Source organism: Tripterygium wilfordii, chromosome 8, assembly GCF_013401445.1.
Source record: "Tripterygium wilfordii isolate XIE 37 chromosome 8, ASM1340144v1, whole genome shotgun sequence".
NCBI classification, from domain to species: Eukaryota; Viridiplantae; Streptophyta; class Magnoliopsida; order Celastrales; family Celastraceae; genus Tripterygium; species Tripterygium wilfordii.
Window position 1 is genome coordinate 2,564,448 of NC_052239.1, and position 21,874 is coordinate 2,586,321.

Consider the following 21,874-nt stretch of genomic DNA (forward strand, 5'->3'; position numbering starts at 1 on the left):
TTTTTACTCGTCGAGAACTGCTTGGGATTTAATAATGGCATGTTAGATGAACATTGTTATTCTCAGGACTGAAATTCTACATCGCTCTGGCATAACATAGTGGTCTATAAGCAAAACCTAACTTCTCTCACAAGTGTTTTCATGAGCTAAGCAAAACCTAACTTCACTCACAAGTGTTTTAATGAGCTAAACATCAATAGTGACGGTCTATAAAGAACAAGTCAGTACGGGTTCCACAACCCAGAACGGAAACGCTTCTAAACATCAATAGTGATGGCCTATAACGAACAAATCAGTACGGGTTCCACGACCCAGAACGGAAATGCGTCTAAACATCAATAGTGATGGCCTATAAAGAACAAATCCATAAGGTTCCATGACCAAGAGGGAACAATATTTCTATGTGTTTTGACTGTCTAAGCTGAGAATTTATTATACAAATGCACCAATGACGCTCAAAGGAACTTACAATCAACTGAAGTTTTTCAATATGTTTCGACAGGGATCGTGCTTGTATGAATTGCTATGTTCGGATTTCTTTACCATTGCAACGAAAAAGGAAGAAAAAACCAAGAATTCTACTGCTACTTAAGACATGTAGTCTTGTGTATCAGGAATATTGTCAGCTCGTGGGGAGACTCCTTGATCGCTTCCAAATGTTCTCTTACTCATGTTAGTCCGTTGCACCATACGAACCAGTGCTTGAACCACTTCAGACATCGGTGGTCGAAACTCTGGCTCCGGCTGTTACCAGATGAATCAGATTGAGGATCAAATGAAGATATACTTGTATAGAGAATTAATACTGCAAGTTCAATTACCTGGACACAGAGAGCAATAACATCGGCAAAGCGGGATAGAGATTTGACAGGGTAGAGTCCTTTCAGTGCAGGATCAACCATTTTTGATAGAGCTTCAATATCGTGTAGCTGAGGTATCGCCCATCGCGCCAAAGATTGCTCAGATCTTGGTCTCGAGCTGTTGAATAAATGCACAGAAGGTGAGATTGCAGCGTAACCAAGACATTATCTTGAGATATTGCTACAATAATAGTGAGTCTGTTCCTGTGTTACTTCACCTGTCAAATGGTTGACGCCCGCTGAGAAGCTCCAACATGACTACTCCAAAACTATAAACATCACTCTTGAGAGTATACTGGCCAGTCATGGCAACCTCAGGTGCACCGTACCCAGAATCCACAGCCTGCATTAGTAGAAGAAGAATACTTAAAATTTCAATAATGCGAGTAACTCGTTCGTACCAAAGATGCCCAAGAAAAAATAACAGAAAACGCCATCCGAGACTAATTTAAATTCTTTGGATGCTAAAAGTTATCATCACTTATCGCAATCCTTGGAGATGATCCCATGAGCAACTCACATGAATAAACATATGAGAGGTACAAGATCAAAAGTACCCGAAAAATCGCCAGTCATTTTTCCTATACTATGTTTCACACTTTGGATATCCTATTTGATACAACAAACTACTTAGTTTTTTAAGAAAAGCTGATACATCAAAATATAGCCAGGCCATTGATTAGCAGCAAAATTTAAAGAGGCACAAAACTCACCTGATCTGCATTTCGGACGAAAGTAGCCAGGCCAGAGTCTGAAAGGTGAGGATTAAGTTCCGTGTCCAGCAATATGTTGGTTGATTTGACGTTCTTATGAATGATAGACAGTGAGCAAACTTCATGCAGGTACCTGGAAAAAGTAATTTCAAACCAGGCAGCCAATTCACAGACATTGTTGAAAAAAAAGAGTTAAAAAGAGATTTCGAAGGTTGGGGATCCCCAGTTGATAATGGGAACAACAATTTAACAAAAGCAAAAAAATTATGTTTAAATCTTGACAAGAGATGCAATCCCAAATGCAAATCCGAAGCACTGAAGTCCAAATTGTATAAGTATGACGTCTTGAAAAAGAAAATAATAATTAAGAGCTCTTTTGAAGGGCATCAAAATTCGAAATAATTACATTCACTTATTTATAGGGAACTTACTCAAGTGCACGGGCTGTCCCTAGTGCTATCTTGACACGAGTGTTCCATGTCAGTGGTTTACTGTTCTCCTCTGAGAGGTGAAGGAAGTCATGCAAATTACCATTGTGGAACTCGTATACTAGCAGATGTTGTCCATGCTCGGAACAATAACCCACCAGCTCTGTTACATTTGGATGATGTAAACTGGAGATATTCGACACAATCTCAACAAAATCTTCAGATAAATCATCCCGGAATGCTGATAAATTGATTTTTTTCACAGCAAGAACCTACAACATTAACAGTAAAAGAAGAACCTCAATTAACTAGGCACCAGGGATGCCACCCCGTCTAAAAGAAGTCATCTACAAGACAAAACGGCAATAAGCTGAAGAAAGTTCAGCTTACTTACAAAATGATAACCATTAAACTAAAGTTATTTTTCCAGTCCCCAATATGCCAATTTATAATTTGATGAGCAAGAGAAGTATACCTTCCCATCATCAAATTGAGCACGATAAACCCGTCCAAAAGTCCCCTCCCCAAGAAGGTTGTCAACACTGAAGCTGCCAGTAGCCATCTGCAGGTCTGCTATTGAATATGATTTCACATTTATAGGTGCAGTAACAGCTTTCTTCACAACAATGGGTGGCTTCCTTGAAACATCTTCGTCATCAAAGGATTTGCTACGATCAGTGGGAGGGGGTCGAAGATTTATTAAGGCTGGGGCATCAAATGTCACAGTCTTGATTCCAGAGGAAGTCTCCACAGATTTTAGTTCTGCAGTGAAAGATTTTGTGAATTAAATAAATTACTTGGTACTAGAAGATGAAAAATAGATCAAGAATGAACTGGTCTAGTGACATAATTATAAGATCTCAATATTCAATTTTGAAGCCTTTCACTAATTTGATTGGCTTCATGGACTGATGGAGACTAAACCTCAATAATTAACTGATATCACTTGGTAGAACCATTTGCAATCTAACAAACACTATTTGAACAGTCTGGATTTCATAAATATTATGAAACGTACAACAGATCATTAGTTCAAGCACCTGTTATTTACTCAATTTGAATGGTTGGCCATTTCAGAGGCATTTCTAATGGCTTCATTTTATATCTACATGATACCATCAACAAAACTCTCTTACTAAGTCACAAGCACGAAGAAAGAATGAAACCAACATTTAAAGGACGGATATATTTTGTTATTCTTTGGTGCTGCATATATTTTGTCGTATTTTTATGCGGCATGCCTTCCTTTCTCGTCGAGGAAAGTCGAACAAATATCTACATCAAGTGATTGTATAATTGAATCAAGCAACGGATAAGAGATTGACTCCTACTGATGCTGGACTGAGTTTAAGATGCATCAAGAATATGGGTTACCATGTATTTCATTTGAAGCAAGAGGAGCGAATGGCTGACTATCAAGCTTTTCAATATCTGATGATGTCCTCCTTGATCTTCTCTTCACCAAAAAGAATGCTACTACAGCCCCAACAACAATGAGGGAAATTACTATTCCAGCGATGCCACCTCCCCCAATTCCCGAACTTTTGCTTTGATTTCCAGCACCAGTACCTGCTGGGCTGTCATTTCCACCAGATTTATGATTTCTGTTGCCTTCGTTGGCTGGAGGTGTACCAGGTGGTGGAGGAGGTGCAGGCCCCGAACTCCATGGGTTACCACCCGTCCTATCATGAAAATCACTTAGTATCTAAATTGTAAAAAAACTTATGCGTTGGGAACAACACAAACTTGTAAATCAAGCAATAGAAATACTTACTGCAGATCAATGCTTTTCAACTGTTCAGGAATCCATCCTGTGAATTGGTTATTCGCAACATTCCTGAAAATCGTAAGTAAGAATATTAATTAAATCTATATGAAAAACAACTTTGATAGATGTACACGTAGGGCGTTACTATAAAAGTAACCGAAAATATGGTTACCCACAGATTTTTGAGGGGAAGATTGGCAAGGACATCAATATTTCCAGTAAATTGGTTGTTTTGCAAAAACCTACACCATAATTAGTCACATAAATAAGGACGAGAGGCCATGAATATGCATATTTCATATATCGAAGTTAATGTACTTACATTGTGGTCATACTTGAAAGTAAGCTTAAACTCTGGGGCAAGTTACCGGTCATAGTATTGGAAGAGACATCACTGTAGCAGGGAACACAAAGTACTGTCACTTAGTCCTTCAGCAAAAACAAACATGGAAAAGTTGGAACTTTTATAACATTTCTGAATTGCAATATAGTAGGAGACAGTGCAGTAGCCAACAGATTAAAAAGATAACTGTAATGCATGAACAATTATTATCACGAACACACAACAAAAGATAAGCAAACAATAAATACTAGTTCAAAAGCAAAATATTCATATCTTCTCACTGACTGAACCATGGAAAATGGTAATGCAGCAAAGTAAAGCTGTGACCTCTTCTAAAGCCATAGGTAGGCATCCAGAAAACAACTTATGGGTATTTGAGGGGTTGGAAGAAAAACTCACAGTGTGGAGAGGGAAGAAAGCTGACTAAACGTGTCACTGAGTTGGTTCTGCAACTGATTTTGGCCAACATTTCTACACACCAAAAGATTCGAAAGAAGTAAGTATTGGGTTCAAACCTACGTGCACAAGAGATAAAACTGCTCGAAAATACTCACAAATACTTTAGAGAGGTCATCTGAGAAATGGAATACGGGAGTCCACCTGTAAATTTATTATTGGCAAGATTTCTGCACATTCAAAAAGATAATGTAAATATTCTAATATTAGAAAGGAGAATTTGGTACTTAAAAGGAAACACAATGCACATACAATTGCTGCAAGTTTGGAGGAAGTGAATAAGGTATATCGCCTGCAATGTTATTATTGCTCACATCTCTGCAGAATTTTCACCAAGTCATTATATGAAAATATAGCAAACTAATATTTATTGAAGGAAATAAGACGCATGTAAGACCGCGAATCTTACAGGTTGGTCACTGATGTCAGACCAGCGAGCTGGAAACCAATTGACCCTGATAGTCCAAGGCCTGCTACTTTACTGATAAAAGACAACAGAAAAATACAGATCAAAATTAGCACCAGTAGTGATGTCTACAGCAACTTAAAAGAAGAAAAGGGGGATATTAAATCACATCTCTGTTACTCGTGAGCCTGAGCAAGTAATGCCTGTCCAAGACTGACCACAGGGATCATCACCACTCCATTGGGCTAGCTGAGGAGGTGAATTCAAACTGCTGTACATCCCTTTGAGAGCAGACACTGCAATCACACACACCATTAGTAAGGTAAATATAGCGTTTAACTAAGAGATCTTAATTCATGCATGAAAGTGATCTGAATTTTCTTGCAAATACCATGGACAACTTGGTCATAGTAAAATGCATATGCATTTATAATTCAAAATTAATCCGAATCCACTAAAACCATTTTGGAGATGTTCTAATTTACTAAACTTCAGCATTTGAATCATGTTCAGAAGTTACAAGTAAAGAGAAACCCGGCAACAGCTGATAGCTTCTCCTTCCTAAGGTGACATTTGGGTAAGCGATCTTGCCCATACGGTTTGGTGTCAATTTTCAAGATATAAAACAGTCCAGGGATTATCTTTTCTATCTGACTGTAGGATTGAGGCAGTTCAAGGCAAACATTCAGTTGGATGGGAGGCACTCCCATAGCCTTGAAAAATATTTCCTGTTCTTTCCTCATTTCCTGGAAATAGAGAAATCTCAGCTAAGAAACAATTCAGAAAAGAGCCTCCTGTATCTCATCTTAAAAGTCTGATTTGTGGAGTTCGCCATAAATCATAGTAGTTTGAGGTTGCTCCTTTTTGTTCCCTTGTGGGCAACATAAGAAGCTCTAATCTTCGTCTTTTCATACATTCTGAACTTCAAAAAAAGTACAAATTCTATAACCTCCTTCTGTAGTATGAGAAAAGCTTATATCATATGCCATTCTAATAGTCATTGAAAAGCTTGACCAATTCTGATGGATCACCGACATAATCTCAACTATCTACCCTGCTATTCATCGCACTCTAATTTAATACATAGCATATAAAGCATCCAACTGATACAAGGAATAACACAGCCCTATCCATGGCACCACAAGCAACAGCAGCCAATCATATCGACACCAAAAGTTGTTTCAAGCCACTAAATCGCCTGAAGAAGAAAACTTTCACTTCTCACACATATCATTGATTATAATCATTAACAAAGAATAATGCCTACACACTCAATGAAGATTCTCCAAAAGTAACCCACTGTCATCAAAGAACTAATCGCCACAATCCCAGACCAAAGCCCAAAAGCCCCCAGCCCCATCAAAGATAGTCTTTTGCAGTCATAAGGAGGGAGAACAGTAATGGAGAAGCAACAAAACAACAAAAATGCAAATCTGAGCAAAGCAAAGCAAAAGAACTGAAACCAGCAAAAGCAAAAGATAGTGAGAGAGCAAGTAGTCAAAGTACGGACCATCATTTGGATCTGTTGCGCCATTAATCGATTTGATCTCCCAACCCAAAATGCAGATTACCAAGAAAACAAGCTTGACCACTCTCCACTTCTCCATCTCTCTCTCACACACACACCAAGAAGAGATCCCTGTCTCACCTCACCAACAAAACCCAATAAGAAGAAGAAAACTTGCTCTGTGATAAGAAATGACAAGACTTTATTTTTCTGTGATTATTCTTTTTTATCAAATAATTACAACGGGAAGATTTTCTATACAGTTTTGAGTCCTTCACCCGAGTAAAGCTGGCACCCAGGCAGGCACGATTTGCTAGAAGAATCCAAAGCCACAGAAAAGGATTTTCTTATTTATATTATATTGTTGTTCTTTTTAGAATTTTGAATAGAAAAAGAGGAAAACTCAAAAAGAATAGAGATATGTGTGTGAGTGTGTATCTATATATATATATATAGAGAGAGAGAGAGAGAGAGAGAGAGAGTCACAAATAAAAAAACCTCTTTTGGTAGGTGTATCCATCGACTGTGTATCTTGTTTTTGCCTGTTAATAATTGAGTTTTTAAGATATTGATTGGAAAGTGAGAAGTAGCCATCAATACATCATTATATGGCAATAGAAATAACTTTGAAGAAATTGAATCATTGGATGAATCAAACAAACAAAGATGGCTTAGTCTTAGTTAATGTCATAAAGATTACTCAATTAACTAAATGTTACATTCAACAACCTCAACTTGTGTTCATAACTTAACGGGAGAGTCACGGGACTCTTCAAATGTGTGATCTCCATGCTTGCTTTTTTCCTTTCTTTTCCAGAGAGAACACATGTTTCAGATTATTGGGTTGTTTTAGAATCCAAGTTAGCTCAATAGCAAATAGTGTCAGTCAGTCAGAGCAAGGCAGAGGCTAAAGGTGGCTGCTGTTACTGAATCTGGTGAAGTCCCAGATCCTTGTTTACTGGGGGTTTTGTTAAGATTTAATGAGAGTGTTAATCGGACGGGATTTGGTAAAGGAATCCAGCTCCTGCTGTTGCATTCTTTCGTTCGTGGGTTGCACCATCTCCGGCTACTGTAGAGTGGGGACACAATCACTTTGATCTCTAGCCATTCAAAACCTCCACCAACCAATCTCTTAACTAGAAGGGAATACTATTTAAGGAAAAACAATTGAAAATTCCACCGATTTAACATAATTAAATCGTTTGTTTGACGAAGTAGTAGTAGCAGCGGTAGTTGGGTTGGATTGACAGTGAATTGCGACCATCACGCCATGTGGCTTTGATCACACGCTTTTCGATTACACGCTTATTACAGCTTATTCCGTTGTGTGTCGGTTGTCGCCTTGTCGGTGTACTTTGTCTTGTGTTGTGTACTTATGTCTTGGGTGATATCTATGATTACATCTCTCGGATATATGCTTCGAAGATTTTGAGTTCATTTTTATTAGGAATAGGTTTCTGAGTTCGATTTTTATTGGGAGTAAATCTTGAGGGTATGTTGTAATGTTATTTTAGGCAGTTTTAATTTTTTTTTAAAAATCATGATCTTGTTTTACTTTTTATGAGGTTTATTATTCCAATATTATTTTTTTTGTCACAAACAAAAATCAAATCGACATAGAAACTTGTGAATTTATATCTAATTAAGACGAATAGTATATAGAATTTATCAAATATAAATATAATTTTCTATAATTAAAAAAATTATTTAATATCAAATCAAAAAACAACAATCCCCTCCCACTCACTACTCATTGAGAACAATACTATTATGATTACGCGTTGGGTTTAGTCCCAAATTATATTGTCATCGGATGGAAAACTATTCTGCATGACGACCAAATGTAAACACATTCAATGTCCAAAGGATGTGCACTTTGTTAATTGAATTCCTTCCTTTGATGATGTGCATCACAAATCACCATCAACATTACCTTCAAATACTAATTTGAGAAGCAAAAGATTTAGTTACCCCACAAAGATTAAATCAAATTTCAAGATAATTTAGTTTCCTATAATGTCCAAATCACTAATTGAAAATATATATATATATATATATATATATATATAGAAGTAGAGATCAATTGCAAGCAAAGAATCGTGAAACCAGACTTTACAACAGTATCAGCCTTTTCAATTGCTAGTTCAATGGGAATGATTGAATTTTGTTCACTTTCATAATTAATACGTGTTGAATCCAGTTGTTGAATGAAAAGGGTGCACAAGTGTCCGTTTCCTCATAATTAATTAACTCGTATGTGTTTGCCGCCGGTGATTGCGGTAGGTCAACTACCAGCGTAAAAATTTATCAAACCTATGAATATGAATCAAAATGAAAAATTCGTTGGAGAATTCCTTGTCCGCAATGCTTTGCATTGAAACTTGGGGGCAATGATAAATGAGCAAGGACTGACATGAGCATACCTCAATAGCACAAGATGCATCGGACCGCCCAACAAGGAATTTCGCTACCTTAGGATCGTTATAGTTACGGTCGCCATTCATTGAGGCTTCGGTTGCCGACTCCCCTGTAATCAAGTCACCAACTTCCTTGACCTTCTGGCACTGGCAGGAGGCAGCCCCCATACATGGTTTTACGATTTTGTGGAGACCTGTGTTTTTGGTAAACAATCACTCGGATCCGGTCACTACAATCCTCTTTGTGAGGAGGCACCCCTTCTCCCAAAGTTACGGGACAATTTTGTCGAGTTCCTTAGAGAGAGTTGTCTCACACCCCTAAGTATGATAAATGAGTAAAAGCATGCTAGGGCATCCCTCGCAAGCGACACGCTGCATCGACACCAAGATGTGGTGAAACATAGGTAAGTGTTCCCCTATCATGGACGAGTGATGGTAAAAAAAATTTAGTCCATAAGTATAGGATTAGGATAGATGCTTGGAGTGTATGGTCATAGTCACTTAGAGACAAATTAATTAATCTAATTTACACCATTTTAGACGTAGGAGTTACGACTAACATAATGTGTTAAAAGTTCAAAATGTCTTTGTTACTTCCTTCCAAGTGCAACCTGTTCTTAAAGTGTCTAATAAGATTTTTATGGCTCTACAATCTCCTTCTTCATTTTAGTGTCACTGGGTTTGCTGTCATATGACTTATTGTTTATGTGCCAATGATTAGTGGTCATCAGCCAACAACTCCTCAACCGACGTGATCAAGACACATACTTGGCTTAGTAGTATCCAAGTTCGAATCCCCCACTCACATAAAAAAGAAAAATAGTGGGCATCCAATGGTAACAAGAGGCAACACCTTTTTTTGAGAAGGAATCATATGCAGCCATTTTCTGCCACAAACTGACGCAGCTTCAAGACTAAATTCATCAAATTCAATAGATTTCAGATTGCCTCAGAGAAGCTTTTATTAGTTTTTGTTTTTGGCAATATTACAAAAACTTTCCTGTGAGCAAAAAATAAGACATCCAACGACTCATTACAAATAGCTCTCTTTCCTTTGAACAAAAGCAATGCAATACTTGCTGCTAACGTTATTTTGTGGTAAGTGTTTCCCACCTGTTGTGTCCAAACAAATCCAAAACATATGCTGTTGATCATCTCAATGACTTGTACAACAAATGTCAGTTTCTCTACTGGAAATTCGAAACGGAAAGCGCTCTCATACTGTATGAGCTGATTGGATCACATTCAAGTCCAGATTTTTTAGCCTCATGACCGATTCAACATGTCCTCTCAACGTGTGCATCTCCCCCAGTCTGTAAAGTTGAATTTTCATTATAGCAAGCACCATCAAAGGAAAGACATGGCATTTGATGTAAGAATATGATCAATGCATGAGATGAAGACAAAGATTACTGTGAGTCGTTCATTCATAACATATCACTTCTAATGGAGTACCTGGCTATTTCTGCGCGCCTCCTCGCATGTTCAGCAATCCAAGAAGATCGAGATTTTCTGCCATTGGATTCCAAGTCTAAAGACATCAAACCTTGTAGACTCCTTTGCGAAAGAACCCACTGAGCCTCCCTGTCTTCTTTTCCATAATCTTTCTTTGAAGTAAAAGCAGTCTGTTGAAGAGCAAGAAATAATCACAAAGCCCTTCAAGCCAAGGGTCCTTTCTTGCAGAGATGAAAGATGACAAGAAACAAGGATAAACATAGAATACTGGACTAACCTTTCGATCAAATACGAGATTCCATGCTTCTCCACTCAAGGCATAGCGGACAAAGAACTTGATAATGTCCAATGGGACGTAGAAGATTAAACTATATAACCATATAACACCAGCCCATCCCCATCCAATGCCACTAATGTCAGCAAAACTAATTCGCGCATAGACAGCAATTAAGGTAGCCACCTGGATGTTTACAGCACAATCAAATTTAATAAATGAATTTACGCATTCAAGAATAATGGGATTCACGATACATAATGTTAGGCTATTAAGAGACATGATGTCCAAAGAATTAGTGCGAAAAAAATCAGGATGAGAATGTTGCTTTGGACATGAAGCAAAACAAGAAAATATATGATAAGAAAACAAACAATTCAACCTAGGGTAGTTATGGCACCAATCAAAGATAAGCTATGAAAAAACAGACTAAGATAGTTTGGGCAAGGCAACGTATAGATATAAATGCAACAAAGCAGAGATGAAAGAAGGGTTAAGAAAGGACATGGACTCTATGGGATTAGTTGAGGGTGGAGGTCTTAATAGAAACGAATTCTGAATGAAAATTTATGTGATTTCTCAAATGGATTCATGTAGCTGGCCACAACATATTGTTCAGGATAAAGGCATTGATGATGATGACATATCAAAATTAAGTTGAAGGCTTGTGAAACCAAGTTTATGTAAAAGGCTAACCAAGAAAGCATTAACAAATAAAGTTCCTAAAGGTCAAATATGCAAAATAACAAATGCAAAACCAAAATAAGTTCCTTACAAGTAGGTAAGTTATGTTAACCTTACCAGTTGAGCCACCACAAATGCACACATCAATAGAGTACCAGGCCTCTCTAAGAATGACCAACTTTGACTGCGTGTAACAAAGATGAGAGCCTGGCTGATGATGCTGACTTGCAGATATACAGCAGACGAGACTTCTTCAGAATTGCTAGATAGTGATCTTACATTGAAATGGGCCTGCAGCCACATAAACAATAAAGATTAAGTTTGGGAATAAGCAACACGTCATTGTAGATCACCAAATCTATAAACATGAATAGTTAAGTACCTCGAAGAAAGTAGTGTCTATAACAACCCAGTAAAACAGGACAGTAACCAAAGCAAGATATGTTCCAATGACAATGCCAGTTGCAAATATCTCATTAAGTTTCCAACTGTCAGGTCTAGGAGACGGCTTTACCCGGTCTTTAGAAATAGTCATGATGGTCCCTAATGAAAAAGAAAACGAAAAAGGGAAACATAAACAAATATTAGCACATATTTACAGGAATTTTCATTCTTCCAATTAGAAGAAATGGGATAGTTTTCTATTGTCCTTTCTTGAACATATAATTTTGAACAATGCTAGAAGTAAAAGCGACAATTCCCTACTACTACTCAAAAAATGAGAAAAAGGACATCATAGGTTGAAATCTTACCATCATTAAGTATTGCTATGATCAGAACCATGAAGGGTGGGAAATCGTATTCCCATATTAATGCTAGAAGTACGAAACCAAGCTGCAACATAGACCAAGATCAAAAAATATTGATGTCAAACAAAATCCAATGTTTCAAATCTGTAAAATGAACAGAACACATAAAGAAAGAAAGGGAAGGAAAAAAAGAAACTCAGCTTACCACAATCCTTATGGTTATTGAGACGGCATATATCTGCATATTAATGTCAAATAATACTTTACATCAGTTGATCAATTTGGAAATGAGTCATGGAACATCTAACAAGTAAATCGTCAAATATATTGAGACATCAGAAGGTAATAGTTCCATTTTCTAATGCATGCTTATAGATATCAGATATCAGAAATTAGTGCATCAAACATAGTTTGTCTCTCCTCAGTCCAAAAAACTGAATATACCTATAAGCATGCACTTTAGTCGGTCAGCATTTTATTACACTCTCTGGCATGTGATGCATAGTATAGTACACAGGTGTACTACAGACAGTTGTTATGCATTTTCTGTTCAAAGGAGAAAACTGATACTCAACTGTATAATTTTTCATTCTCTGGAATATTGCTCTGCTAGTTAAGACAGCACTGATGATCACACTTAAGCCCGGCTCTGTCAAGACTATATCAGCAGCACTCCTTGCAGCATCCGTAGCATCTGCAACTGCTATTCCAATATCTGCCTTCTTCAAAGCAGGCGCATCATTCACGCCGTCTCCAGTCATTCCAACAACATGCTTCTTTTCTTGTAAAATCTTAACAATTTCATATTTATGTTCTGAAAGTATCACAGGAATGATGACAGGAATCAGGAGGTACATCTATAGCCAAAAAACTTAAAAGCATGTTAACATTCTTTTAGCCATTTTAGTATTTCTCATAACGTTGAAAAAAACAATTGATGGCAGGCCACATTTGACAACACAGAATTTAGTTGTTGGTTTTATTCTGAATGTCAAGATCAATCAAACATAATTCATAAAGGCTATAAAGCTAAGGAACAGCTTCTAATACAATTCTTTGCATATGAGTTAGGAGTTTAATTAGGTACCAGGAAATACACCAGCAAAACCATCTGCCTCCTCAATGAGCTCATCCACTGGAAGAGCTTCATGTTCCTCCCTTTCATGGCCCAACAATGATGAGGAGGGATACATGTTTGTTCCCATGCCAAGTCGTCTTCCGGTCTCTTTTGCAATGGCCAACTGGTCACCTATGGCAGAGAACAAAAGGTATTAATTACTAAGCCACTCAATGATATGCTACAATTGCTACCGAGGAGGTGACGCCAGCATTTGCAAAATGTACAAGGTAAGTTGATGGCCAGCATCAGCATTCATAAAATAAATTTATACAAAGAATGACGTTTCATTCCACAATAATTTTTTTTCCACACACATGACTTTGTATGAATTATTTTGACAGGGCTTTGAATCTCTCCAGAAGTATTTTTGTAACAGGTTACAACTACATTTCATCTCACTTTGCAGTCATGTGAATTAACAGTTTCTATCTCTTAGCTAGAAAAATGGGGTGTGACAGCATATGGATTCTCGCATGATGGTTGACAAAAAAAAAAGACTGATGGCACAAACTCTGTCCTCAAGGCACAAAAATATTTGTCAGATATGGAAAAGGTAATGACATAAAGAGAGGATAAGTGTTCTCGTCCAAATTAACTCAATTGCGATAATGGTAGGTTGGTAACTCACTAACTCACACATGATAAATCCATAAAACTTCCGTTGGAATCGGCAGATTAAAAATTTTCATGAAAGCATATTGTTACTACTCTATCTAAAGCTAGAATGGGTTATTAAAAGATGTAATATTTTTTGCAATGAAAAATTCACATATACCTGTAATCATCTTGACACAAACTCCAAGGTTGAGCGCTCTGCGGATGGTCTCAGCACTATCATGTCTGGGAGGATCAAACAATGGCAGCATCCCACAAAATGTCCAAGGGCCTCCAGGACTCTCCTTAGTTTTTTCAGGAACTTCCTGGTACGATGACAGTTTTTAATTGACAACCATGTCAGTACGAGATCTTTATTGGTGAAGTAAAAGAAAGTACAATCATCCTAATCTTAACTTTAAACAGTCAGTAGTTTTGAGCTTCCCTCTTCTAACTCAATTTAATTCCCACCAACCATAGATTAGATGAAAATATGCACCCAACTATACCTGATAAGCAACTGCAAGAGACCGCAAACCCCTCTCAGCAAATTTGTCAATGATGGTGTGTACTTTTACAGCAATCTCATGTTTCTCTTGGCATAAGTTCAGGATCTGATAATGTAGAAATAAGATGAAAAAGGTAAAAGCTTCATACTTTATCAGAAAAAAATAGAAAAGTATACTTCATGCTCTGACCTAATTACTTTAAAAGTATACCAGTTATTATCATGTTGCTCATTACTGCCATCAAGAAAGCAGGGAAAAAAAATTCTTTCAATATTGTTCAAGTATGACCTAGACACTTCAAATATATTAATCATCATTTGTTTTATGAGTTGGAAGTTCAGCAACTAGTCATTGCTGCTATTGATTATCCATTCTCATTGTCTAAGAATGTTGCCACATGAGGGTCAAGAACCAGAAGTGTGAAAACTATTTCGAGTCTATGGGTACCTGTTCAGGAGCTCCTTTGGTGGCCCGGTACCACTTGCCATCTGAATCTATGTATGTAATTGCTGTACGTTTGTCCACTGGATTAAAAGGAAGAAAATGGACTTGGGTGATATTTGCACGTGCCTGCAAACAAAAATGGGAATTCATTCCTTAGTGTTCTAAAAACCAAAAGACTTAGAACCAAGAACTTCATTAGTTCATTATTATTGTACCTCCTTTGGATCACCAAGCATGTTAACAATGGCAGCATCGATTGCATCTTGATTCTCTAATCTAGCTGCCCTGGCTGCAAGCAATAGAATCATGTCTTTGTCCATATCTTTGTTAAAAACCTACATAAGAAATTAATTTTACCACTGGGATTAGATAGATAAATGAGATGAGCTAAAAGATAATAAGTACTCATAGACTATAAATTATTGCTGTTGATTTATATTCACTTTTTGATGCAAATAAGGTCTAAGGCTGATCTATTGAAGAATAGAGGTTTCACAATTAAATGAGTGAGATGCAGCTTCAGATTATAAAAAGAGAAAACTGCAGCTCTTGCAATACTGATTCTTAACCAACACATCATCTCTGTTACATTACAACTAACAATCATTGAGTGAACCAGAGATGGTATATGAAAAGGTTGGATGCCAAAGAATGGCACAACAAACACAGAAAAGGAATCAAAATGATACATGGACAGGATATCAATAGTTAATATGTTTATAAAACACTTCAAAAGCATCTATAAGCTAGATCAGCATGCCCCAGTCTGAGAAGATTAAATGGACACATAAAAAAGAATCATATAGAAGGTATACAACTTCCATGCGCAAGGCTCCCGCAGTGAGCACAGTCGGAGACAGGCAGGATGTACTCAAACCTTACCCCCCACATAATATATGAAGAGGCTATTTCTAGGAATTGAACTTGTAACCTCTAGATTGCACCCCGGCAACTCTATCACTGGGTCACATATTCGCTTATTAAAAAAGAATCATGTAAGAGGCAAAATAGTTTCACACACTATCACATCTGACGGGACTGAAATGTGAAGATAGAGGTTTGACAGTTGAGCTACATTCGTGTAAATTCTAATGCCTCCGGTTGGGCATCATTCAGTGTACCCAGATCCTAATCTCAGAACAAACTACTGGCACTTTAGGATCAATTCCCATTTTTCAAAATGAGCATCATATCCAGATTTCTATTGCCAAAAATGCACTTAATTACGCAATATTTTCCCTCAATAATAATATAATATGCTTAGAGCAACAACTTTCCCGGGGAATATAAAGTCAGCTTTCGTACCTCGACAAGATTTTTATCAACAGTGAGGCGGTTCAGGGTAAGAGTTCCTGTTTTGTCACTGCAGAGGACATCCATTGCTGCCATTTCTTCAATTGCAGTCATCCTCTTTGTAATGGCACCCTTTAGGAAAATGAAAGGAAAAGGTAAAGAAATTTGCAAACAATGTAAGCAAAGAGATGCATTCGATGAACTGTCTATTAATTTTGGACACCACAAAGTAGAAGTTCATTTTTTGTTTTTCCTGAGGAATTTCCTAATTATCTTCCATAGGAAAAACCATTTACTGGATGATTGATCAGTTTGAAAAGATGTATTTCTTCCATACTTGTTTCCACCTTGCTTCACTTTTTTTTTTTGAATGGAAAAACAAATGCCTTGCCTCACTTATTGCAGTGATTGATAACATAATCTAATTGCATCACAAATTTCAGGGTAGTTTTACCATATTATAGGGTCATGGCTACTAGAATTTTCACCTGTTGAGATAGCCGATGGGAACCGATAGCAAGTGTAACAGATAATACTGTTGGCATAGCTATGGGTATTCCTCCGATTAGTAGGACAAGGAGGTTGTTGATTCCATCCCTGTAAGATCGGTGCTGTATAGGGTACATGACAATAATTTCAAGAACCATACCCACAGCTATTGAGCAAATGCAGAAGTTTCCAATGGAGGTAAGGACCTGCAGCAACAATAACAATTTTAAGAATATAAGAATTACTATCAAATAAGGGAGTTCAGTTATAACGAATCTTCAACAAACTACAGAAATCTATTTTGAGCCGAGTACTTTCACAGTCACAACTAAAATTTGCATGCCTAAGGGGAAGCTTTGCCTTCATCTTATGAACAGTTGGTTATATTCTTAATTATTCTTTTATCCCTGTCATGATCAGGACGTAGATTAAAGTGATGCTCAAATGTTATGACTGAGCGCAAAGACATGGGAGGAAAGCACAACTTTTCCTACAAGAAACGTGGAACTCAGGTGACCAAATAGAATTCATAATACAAGATTCATTTTCCAGTTTCTTTGAGGGCTACGCATGGGAAAAAGTAAAAAATTTAGTACCAGAGAGATCGTATCAGATAAATATTTTAGTTTAATTCACCTGCTGGAAATGTCCAACACTTTCAGTGGAGTCAACCAAATGTGCTGCTTTTCCAAAGAAAGAGTGAACTCCTGTAGCTATTACCACAGCTTCAATCTCACCATGTTTACATGTCGAACCAGAAAAAACTTCATCGCCTGTCCTCTTGGTGACTGGGAGAGATTCTCCGGTTAAAGCTGACTGCATAGACAAATAATTTCTACAGATTCTCAGTCTATTTTTCGTACTTACATGATCATAAATGAATACAAATTACTGTTATGATCTTAAAGTTGACACAGACTTGCATATTCTTTTACTTGGTAAGCACTTGCCTGGTCAATTTTCAATGGGTCCCCTTCAAGCAATCGAGAATCTGCAGGAATGATATCCCCAAGCTTTATGCTAATTATATCTCCAGGCACTAAAATAGATGCATCTTGCTCTTGCCACTGCCCATCTCTTAGAACCTGTTGGAGTTTTGTGTGTTAGTATGGCATGCCCCTCTAAAGGAGGGTAAGATTGACTTTTATGTTACCTATAAACCAATCCCCAGGACCTTCAACCACAGCCAAAAAAAATAAAACATGAATGAAAGAGTAAACACAACTACAAAAGATTAAATGACTAAAGAAATTAGACAGAAATGCAGTCAAATAAACACCGAAGTTCTTAATTAGCATGACAAGCATAAAAACTTCTTTTGCAGAAAAGCTAACAGGGGATGTCTTCCAACTTGCAATATGCTTGTTTACAACTAAATCATTATTATATACAAGCTTACAGTAGCTGGCCTTAGTTATTGCTTCAAAATAAGGTTGGACCACCTAAACCATTTTACAGAAACAACCCTGAATCTAGGGTCTTTTGCTTAAACGTGAGTGTTTTCCAATGAATAGGATCAATCTTCAAGACATCTGTAGTGGTTTTTCCAGTATAATATAAGGCATCACATCAAAGGACATACCTTTGCTTTTGGAGCTAAACGGGCCATAAGAGCTGCTGCAGCATTTCCAGCATTATTTTCCTCTATAAAACTGATTGTCGAATTTAATATCAGCAGGCAAACAATCCCTACAAAGTCCTGCCAGTCAGGACCCTCGCCCTGAAATATGAAATCCAGCAAAGAATGAGACAGAGTTTATGTATAGAAAGATATCAGAACATCTACACTGATTTCAAAAGGGGCAAAAAAACAAAGGATAGACAAGGAAAGATAAGGTGAACATTTGTGGAATGCTAATGCAAGCAAAATTGAAATCCACTTACTCCGCCATTAGCAAGGGCAATGGCCATCAAAGCTGCAGCTTCCATGACCCATGACAAGGGATTCCACATAAAACTAAGAAATTTCAAAAACTTGTTCTCCTGCATTAAATGTGGGGGAAAATTGTGAATTTATGAAAATAACTCAAAAAGTAAATCTAGGGGCCCTAAATACCTACTTTGTTACACTACAAAGAAGCATAATGCTTAAAACAACAAGGAATTGCCTATGTTCAAATCAGTAACAACTTCCATGAACCCAATAACCATGAGTTAATATTAGGTCACCATAATAAAAACTCCATATCCTTTTTTTTGATAGAGTGGAATGCCACAATTCAGCTGAGCATATTCATAACTGACCTATTAAAGCATTTCAACATTCAGAGCAAGTGATTTTCATCGGTGCTTGCTTCATACCATGATAATCACAGAGGTTCAGAAGAATTTATCATTTGAGTTTTCGTTTAAGATAAAAAGCCACAACTAAGATGCTTGACTTCGTTGTTTTTTTTTTCCCTATCTCAAATTGACACTCATATGTATATTTTCTGCTGCCAAAATTGGCTTTTATAGTTTCTCCAAACACTGGAAAAGAGTGAACAGAAATGGTAGAAAGCTCACTGGCTTCTCTTCAAGCCTGTTGGGACCAAATATCTGTAATCGTGCTTCAGCATCTTCTGATGAAAGTCCTCTTCGTGATGCTTTCAGTTGCTCAAAAACTTCATCCAATGGTAATCTTTCCTGTTACACCATTATTGAAAAAAGTTTGGTACCACATAAAGTTGATTTGGGAACAAGGTAATCACAATGTATTTGTCCTAGGCTTACCAAATCAATCCCTTCCCGGTTGAAGTTCTCAGGACCCAGTAATGGTTTCTGCAGATCCTCAGCCATACTTGAGCTTCAAAACTGGAGATAAGGCAAGCAAATGTTTGTCATGAGCACAGAGCATTAATGTTGGAACTTCTAATCATAAATGCCATAGGATTGTGAAAAATAAGGCAGAATAAACTAAAATGATATGAAACGCAACACAGTATTCGCATTTGTACAACAGTGAGAATTGGAATAAGAATTGCTTGTCATATGGATCATCTGCCCAATCATCCATGGCTATGAAAATCTGCCCTAAATCATCTAATCATAAATTTCACATTTCACATATCATATATGAACTCACCAAACTCACAAATTGTTCAATTAAGCATTCCAAACCAATCAGTCAAGTGACAAAGTAGTGAAGGAAAGTTTGAAATGGAAAAACAATAAAAGAACATCACTAAATAGCTCACAGAAATCAATAACAGCCATTTATGGCGGACAAAAGAAAAGAAGAAGCAACGAATTAGAAAACGCACTTAGGCAAACGAGGGAAAGCAATGTTATACAGTCCCAGGAGGATCCCTTTCCCCGTTTGATAGTGATGGTTAGGGCCAATTCCAAAAAGGAGTTCAATGCTGCGGAGCCAGAGAGAAGTAGCAGAATCCTTAAAAGGGGATTGCAAACCCCCATGATTTGGTAGTAGCTGACTGTTGGTTGGAAGTTGACGATGACCGACCGATCCCACATATCCTCTTCTGGGTCGCGCCAATTCGAAACCATTTTCGAGAGAGAGAGAGAGAGAGAGGAGAGGAAGGACCGTTGCCTCACCTGCCTTTCAAAACTTACCCTTCCAAACCTAACGGTCTCTTACTCTTCCAGTTCAAAACCCTAACCCTTGGCTTATTAAGTAGCCGGATTTTGTGCATTTTGACTTTGTTTGACCAAAATCTAATCTATGCCTATCTAATCTCTTACTATGCTAACTTTAATTAATTAGGAGACTAATGAGAATCCCATTGTAGTAGAGCTTGAAAAATAAAATCTCAAATGATTAATATGCACAAATAAATTTTTTTTAGGTAAGTTTTTTGAGTTGGGGAGCGTAAGGGAGAAGAGTACCCCCTTGTCCAATTAGGGTTGCACTTGAACCGATGTTTAATCGAGCCGTTCGAGTTTGAGCTCAATTAGATGAACATTATTTACACCACATAGTTTACTAAGTATATCCCACTGACACTCTAAAAACATTGATCTATAAATAAATACTCCTCTTGACCCTACCATTTGCCTCAATTTTTTTACCTCCTCATCCTCTCCTTCTTCCCTCACATGAACCCTAATCCCTCCTCATTCTCTCATTCTTCCCTTGCCTCATTCTCTCCTTCGATCAAAACCCATTTTCCTCCAATGATCATAACACCAATTTCAGCTGAAAAGTTTTTAAGCCAATGTTGGACTTCCTCTGACAAACCTTCGGAGAAGACGAAGTGAGCAACTTTTCCTTCATTGCATATTTATCTAACTTTTGCTTCTGGTCACCGAGGCCGACAAGGATGCACACCAAAAGAGTGTCCAGATAAGCCACCACCATATTATTGCTTAGGCCACTCTGGATTTACCACAGATGTAATGAATTTCTTACAGGCCATGAAGGAAAGAATGGGCGACCTTGCTCAAAGTTTAGGAATGCCACAAGGCCCCAACGATGGATTCAAATGAGCTGTTGGGATTGATGGGATATCTAGAGAAGAATTGAAAATTAGGGTTCAAGGGGTGTAGATTGTGTTTTTAGGAAAAACATAAAAAGAGGTATATTCATTATTGTTATATTTTTCGTTGAAGTTTGTTCAGAAAGGGGTATACTCAATAAATTGTGGGGTGCAAATAATGTTTATCCTCAATTTGAGTTTGTACTTATTAAGTTTGAGTTTGTACTTATCAAGTTTGAGTTTGAATTCGAGTTTAATGTAGGGCTCGATTATCTATCGAGCTTATAATTATTTGGCTCAACAGCTCGCGAGTTGGCTCGATTTTAATTTATTAAGATATATTTTGTATTGTTTATATAGAATATAATACACAATATGAGCTCACATATTAAACTCGAATAGAGCTTGAGCCTCTCCTATATAGCTCAGAGCCGAACTCGAATAGCCAAAATGGAGTCATGGAGGTCATATTTTGAAAGTTTCACGCATTATTCATATTTCACAATAAGTGAATATTCGTAATTTCTTTTTATGACACTCAGGTGAGTTTCTACTGTTGGTAGCTCTACGCATTAGTTTTACAAAAAAAAAATACATCAATTGTTTTGTACAAGAATTGTAAAAATTCTCAACCCACTCACATTATTAATATTGTTCGTGTTAGGTTTATCGGTTACATCAGGCCAATACAATTTTGTTCTTCCTAAACCGTGTCACTTAATGATATTTAGGCCCAAACGATCTAAGATATGTAACAAGTCTTGACAATTAAGAATTTCAAGCGGTTAACGTAAGGTTTCAAAAAGCATAATCCAAATTGATATAAAGATTTCTAGGGCTGTTATTGGTACGGTTACCGTTACCAAACACGGAATACCGTTACCATACCAATTCTTTCGGTAACTAAAAAAATGTTACCGTTACCGTTACTGGAAGAGTCGGTATACTGA

At 37.2% G+C, this 21,874-nt stretch overlaps 2 protein-coding genes across 4 annotated transcripts; both read right to left on the bottom strand.

The window, feature by feature from the left end:
• Window positions 1–294: 294 nt before the first annotated feature.
• On the bottom strand, window positions 295–7,016 carry LOC120003297 (protein STRUBBELIG-RECEPTOR FAMILY 6-like). Of its 2 annotated transcripts, none has more exons than XM_038852226.1 (17): window positions 6,980–7,016; window positions 6,485–6,613; window positions 5,144–5,270; window positions 4,978–5,049; window positions 4,821–4,886; window positions 4,667–4,738; window positions 4,512–4,583; window positions 4,092–4,163; window positions 3,946–4,011; window positions 3,776–3,838; window positions 3,376–3,683; window positions 2,477–2,763; window positions 2,005–2,273; window positions 1,574–1,706; window positions 1,079–1,203; window positions 822–978; window positions 295–744 (listed from the first exon to the last, which is right to left on the bottom strand). In XM_038852226.1, exons 1-17 carry the CDS (start codon window positions 6,999–7,001, stop codon window positions 589–591), a joined length of 2,196 nt encoding a protein of 731 aa, XP_038708154.1. In that variant the 5' UTR covers window positions 7,002–7,016; the 3' UTR covers window positions 295–588. The 2 variants fall into 2 exon arrangements, with proteins under 2 accessions (XP_038708154.1, XP_038708155.1); XM_038852227.1 differs by lacking the exon at window positions 6,980–7,016 and adding an exon at window positions 6,743–6,887.
• A 2,793-nt stretch (window positions 7,017–9,809) lies between these two features.
• LOC120004113 (ATPase 10, plasma membrane-type-like) lies at window positions 9,810–19,955 on the bottom strand. Of its 2 annotated transcripts, none has more exons than XM_038853361.1 (22): window positions 19,752–19,955; window positions 19,222–19,302; window positions 19,015–19,134; window positions 18,394–18,492; window positions 18,092–18,229; window positions 17,460–17,594; window positions 17,146–17,325; window positions 16,509–16,715; window positions 16,033–16,152; window positions 14,943–15,062; window positions 14,731–14,853; window positions 14,284–14,388; window positions 13,956–14,100; window positions 13,148–13,309; window positions 12,636–12,874; window positions 12,266–12,298; window positions 12,064–12,145; window positions 11,694–11,854; window positions 11,429–11,602; window positions 10,631–10,813; window positions 10,354–10,523; window positions 9,810–10,211 (listed from the first exon to the last, which is right to left on the bottom strand). In XM_038853361.1, the coding sequence occupies exons 2-22, from the start codon at window positions 19,285–19,287 to the stop codon at window positions 10,115–10,117; spliced, it is 2,859 nt and encodes a 952-aa protein (XP_038709289.1). In that variant the 5' UTR covers window positions 19,288–19,302; window positions 19,752–19,955; the 3' UTR covers window positions 9,810–10,114. The 2 variants fall into 2 exon arrangements, with proteins under 2 accessions (XP_038709289.1, XP_038709290.1); XM_038853362.1 differs by lacking the exon at window positions 19,752–19,955 and adding an exon at window positions 19,574–19,698.
• Window positions 19,956–21,874: the final 1,919 nt, after the last annotated feature.

Bases quoted from the DNA above. Each gene is read 5' to 3' on its own strand.
- LOC120003297 (XM_038852226.1), bottom strand. From the start codon at position 7,001: ATGGATACACCTACCAAAAGAG. The intron at 4,584-4,666 runs GTGAGTATTTTC...TTTGGTGTGTAG, and splicing joins ATGACCTCTCTAAAGTATTT to AAATGTTGGCCAAAATCAGT. The intron at 1,204-1,573 runs GTGAGTTTTGTG...CTACTAATGCAG, and splicing joins TCGTCCGAAATGCAGATCAG to GCTGTGGATTCTGGGTACGG.
- LOC120004113 (XM_038853361.1), bottom strand. From the start codon at position 19,287: ATGGCTGAGGATCTGCAGAAACCATTACTGGGTCCTGAGAACTTCAAC. The intron at 15,063-16,032 runs GTACGAAAGCTG...TTTCTTATGTAG, and splicing joins TTGATAAAAATCTTGTCGAG to GTTTTTAACAAAGATATGGA. The intron at 12,146-12,265 runs GTAAGCTGAGTT...TCTATGTTGCAG, and splicing joins CAATAACCATAAGGATTGTG to CTTGGTTTCGTACTTCTAGC.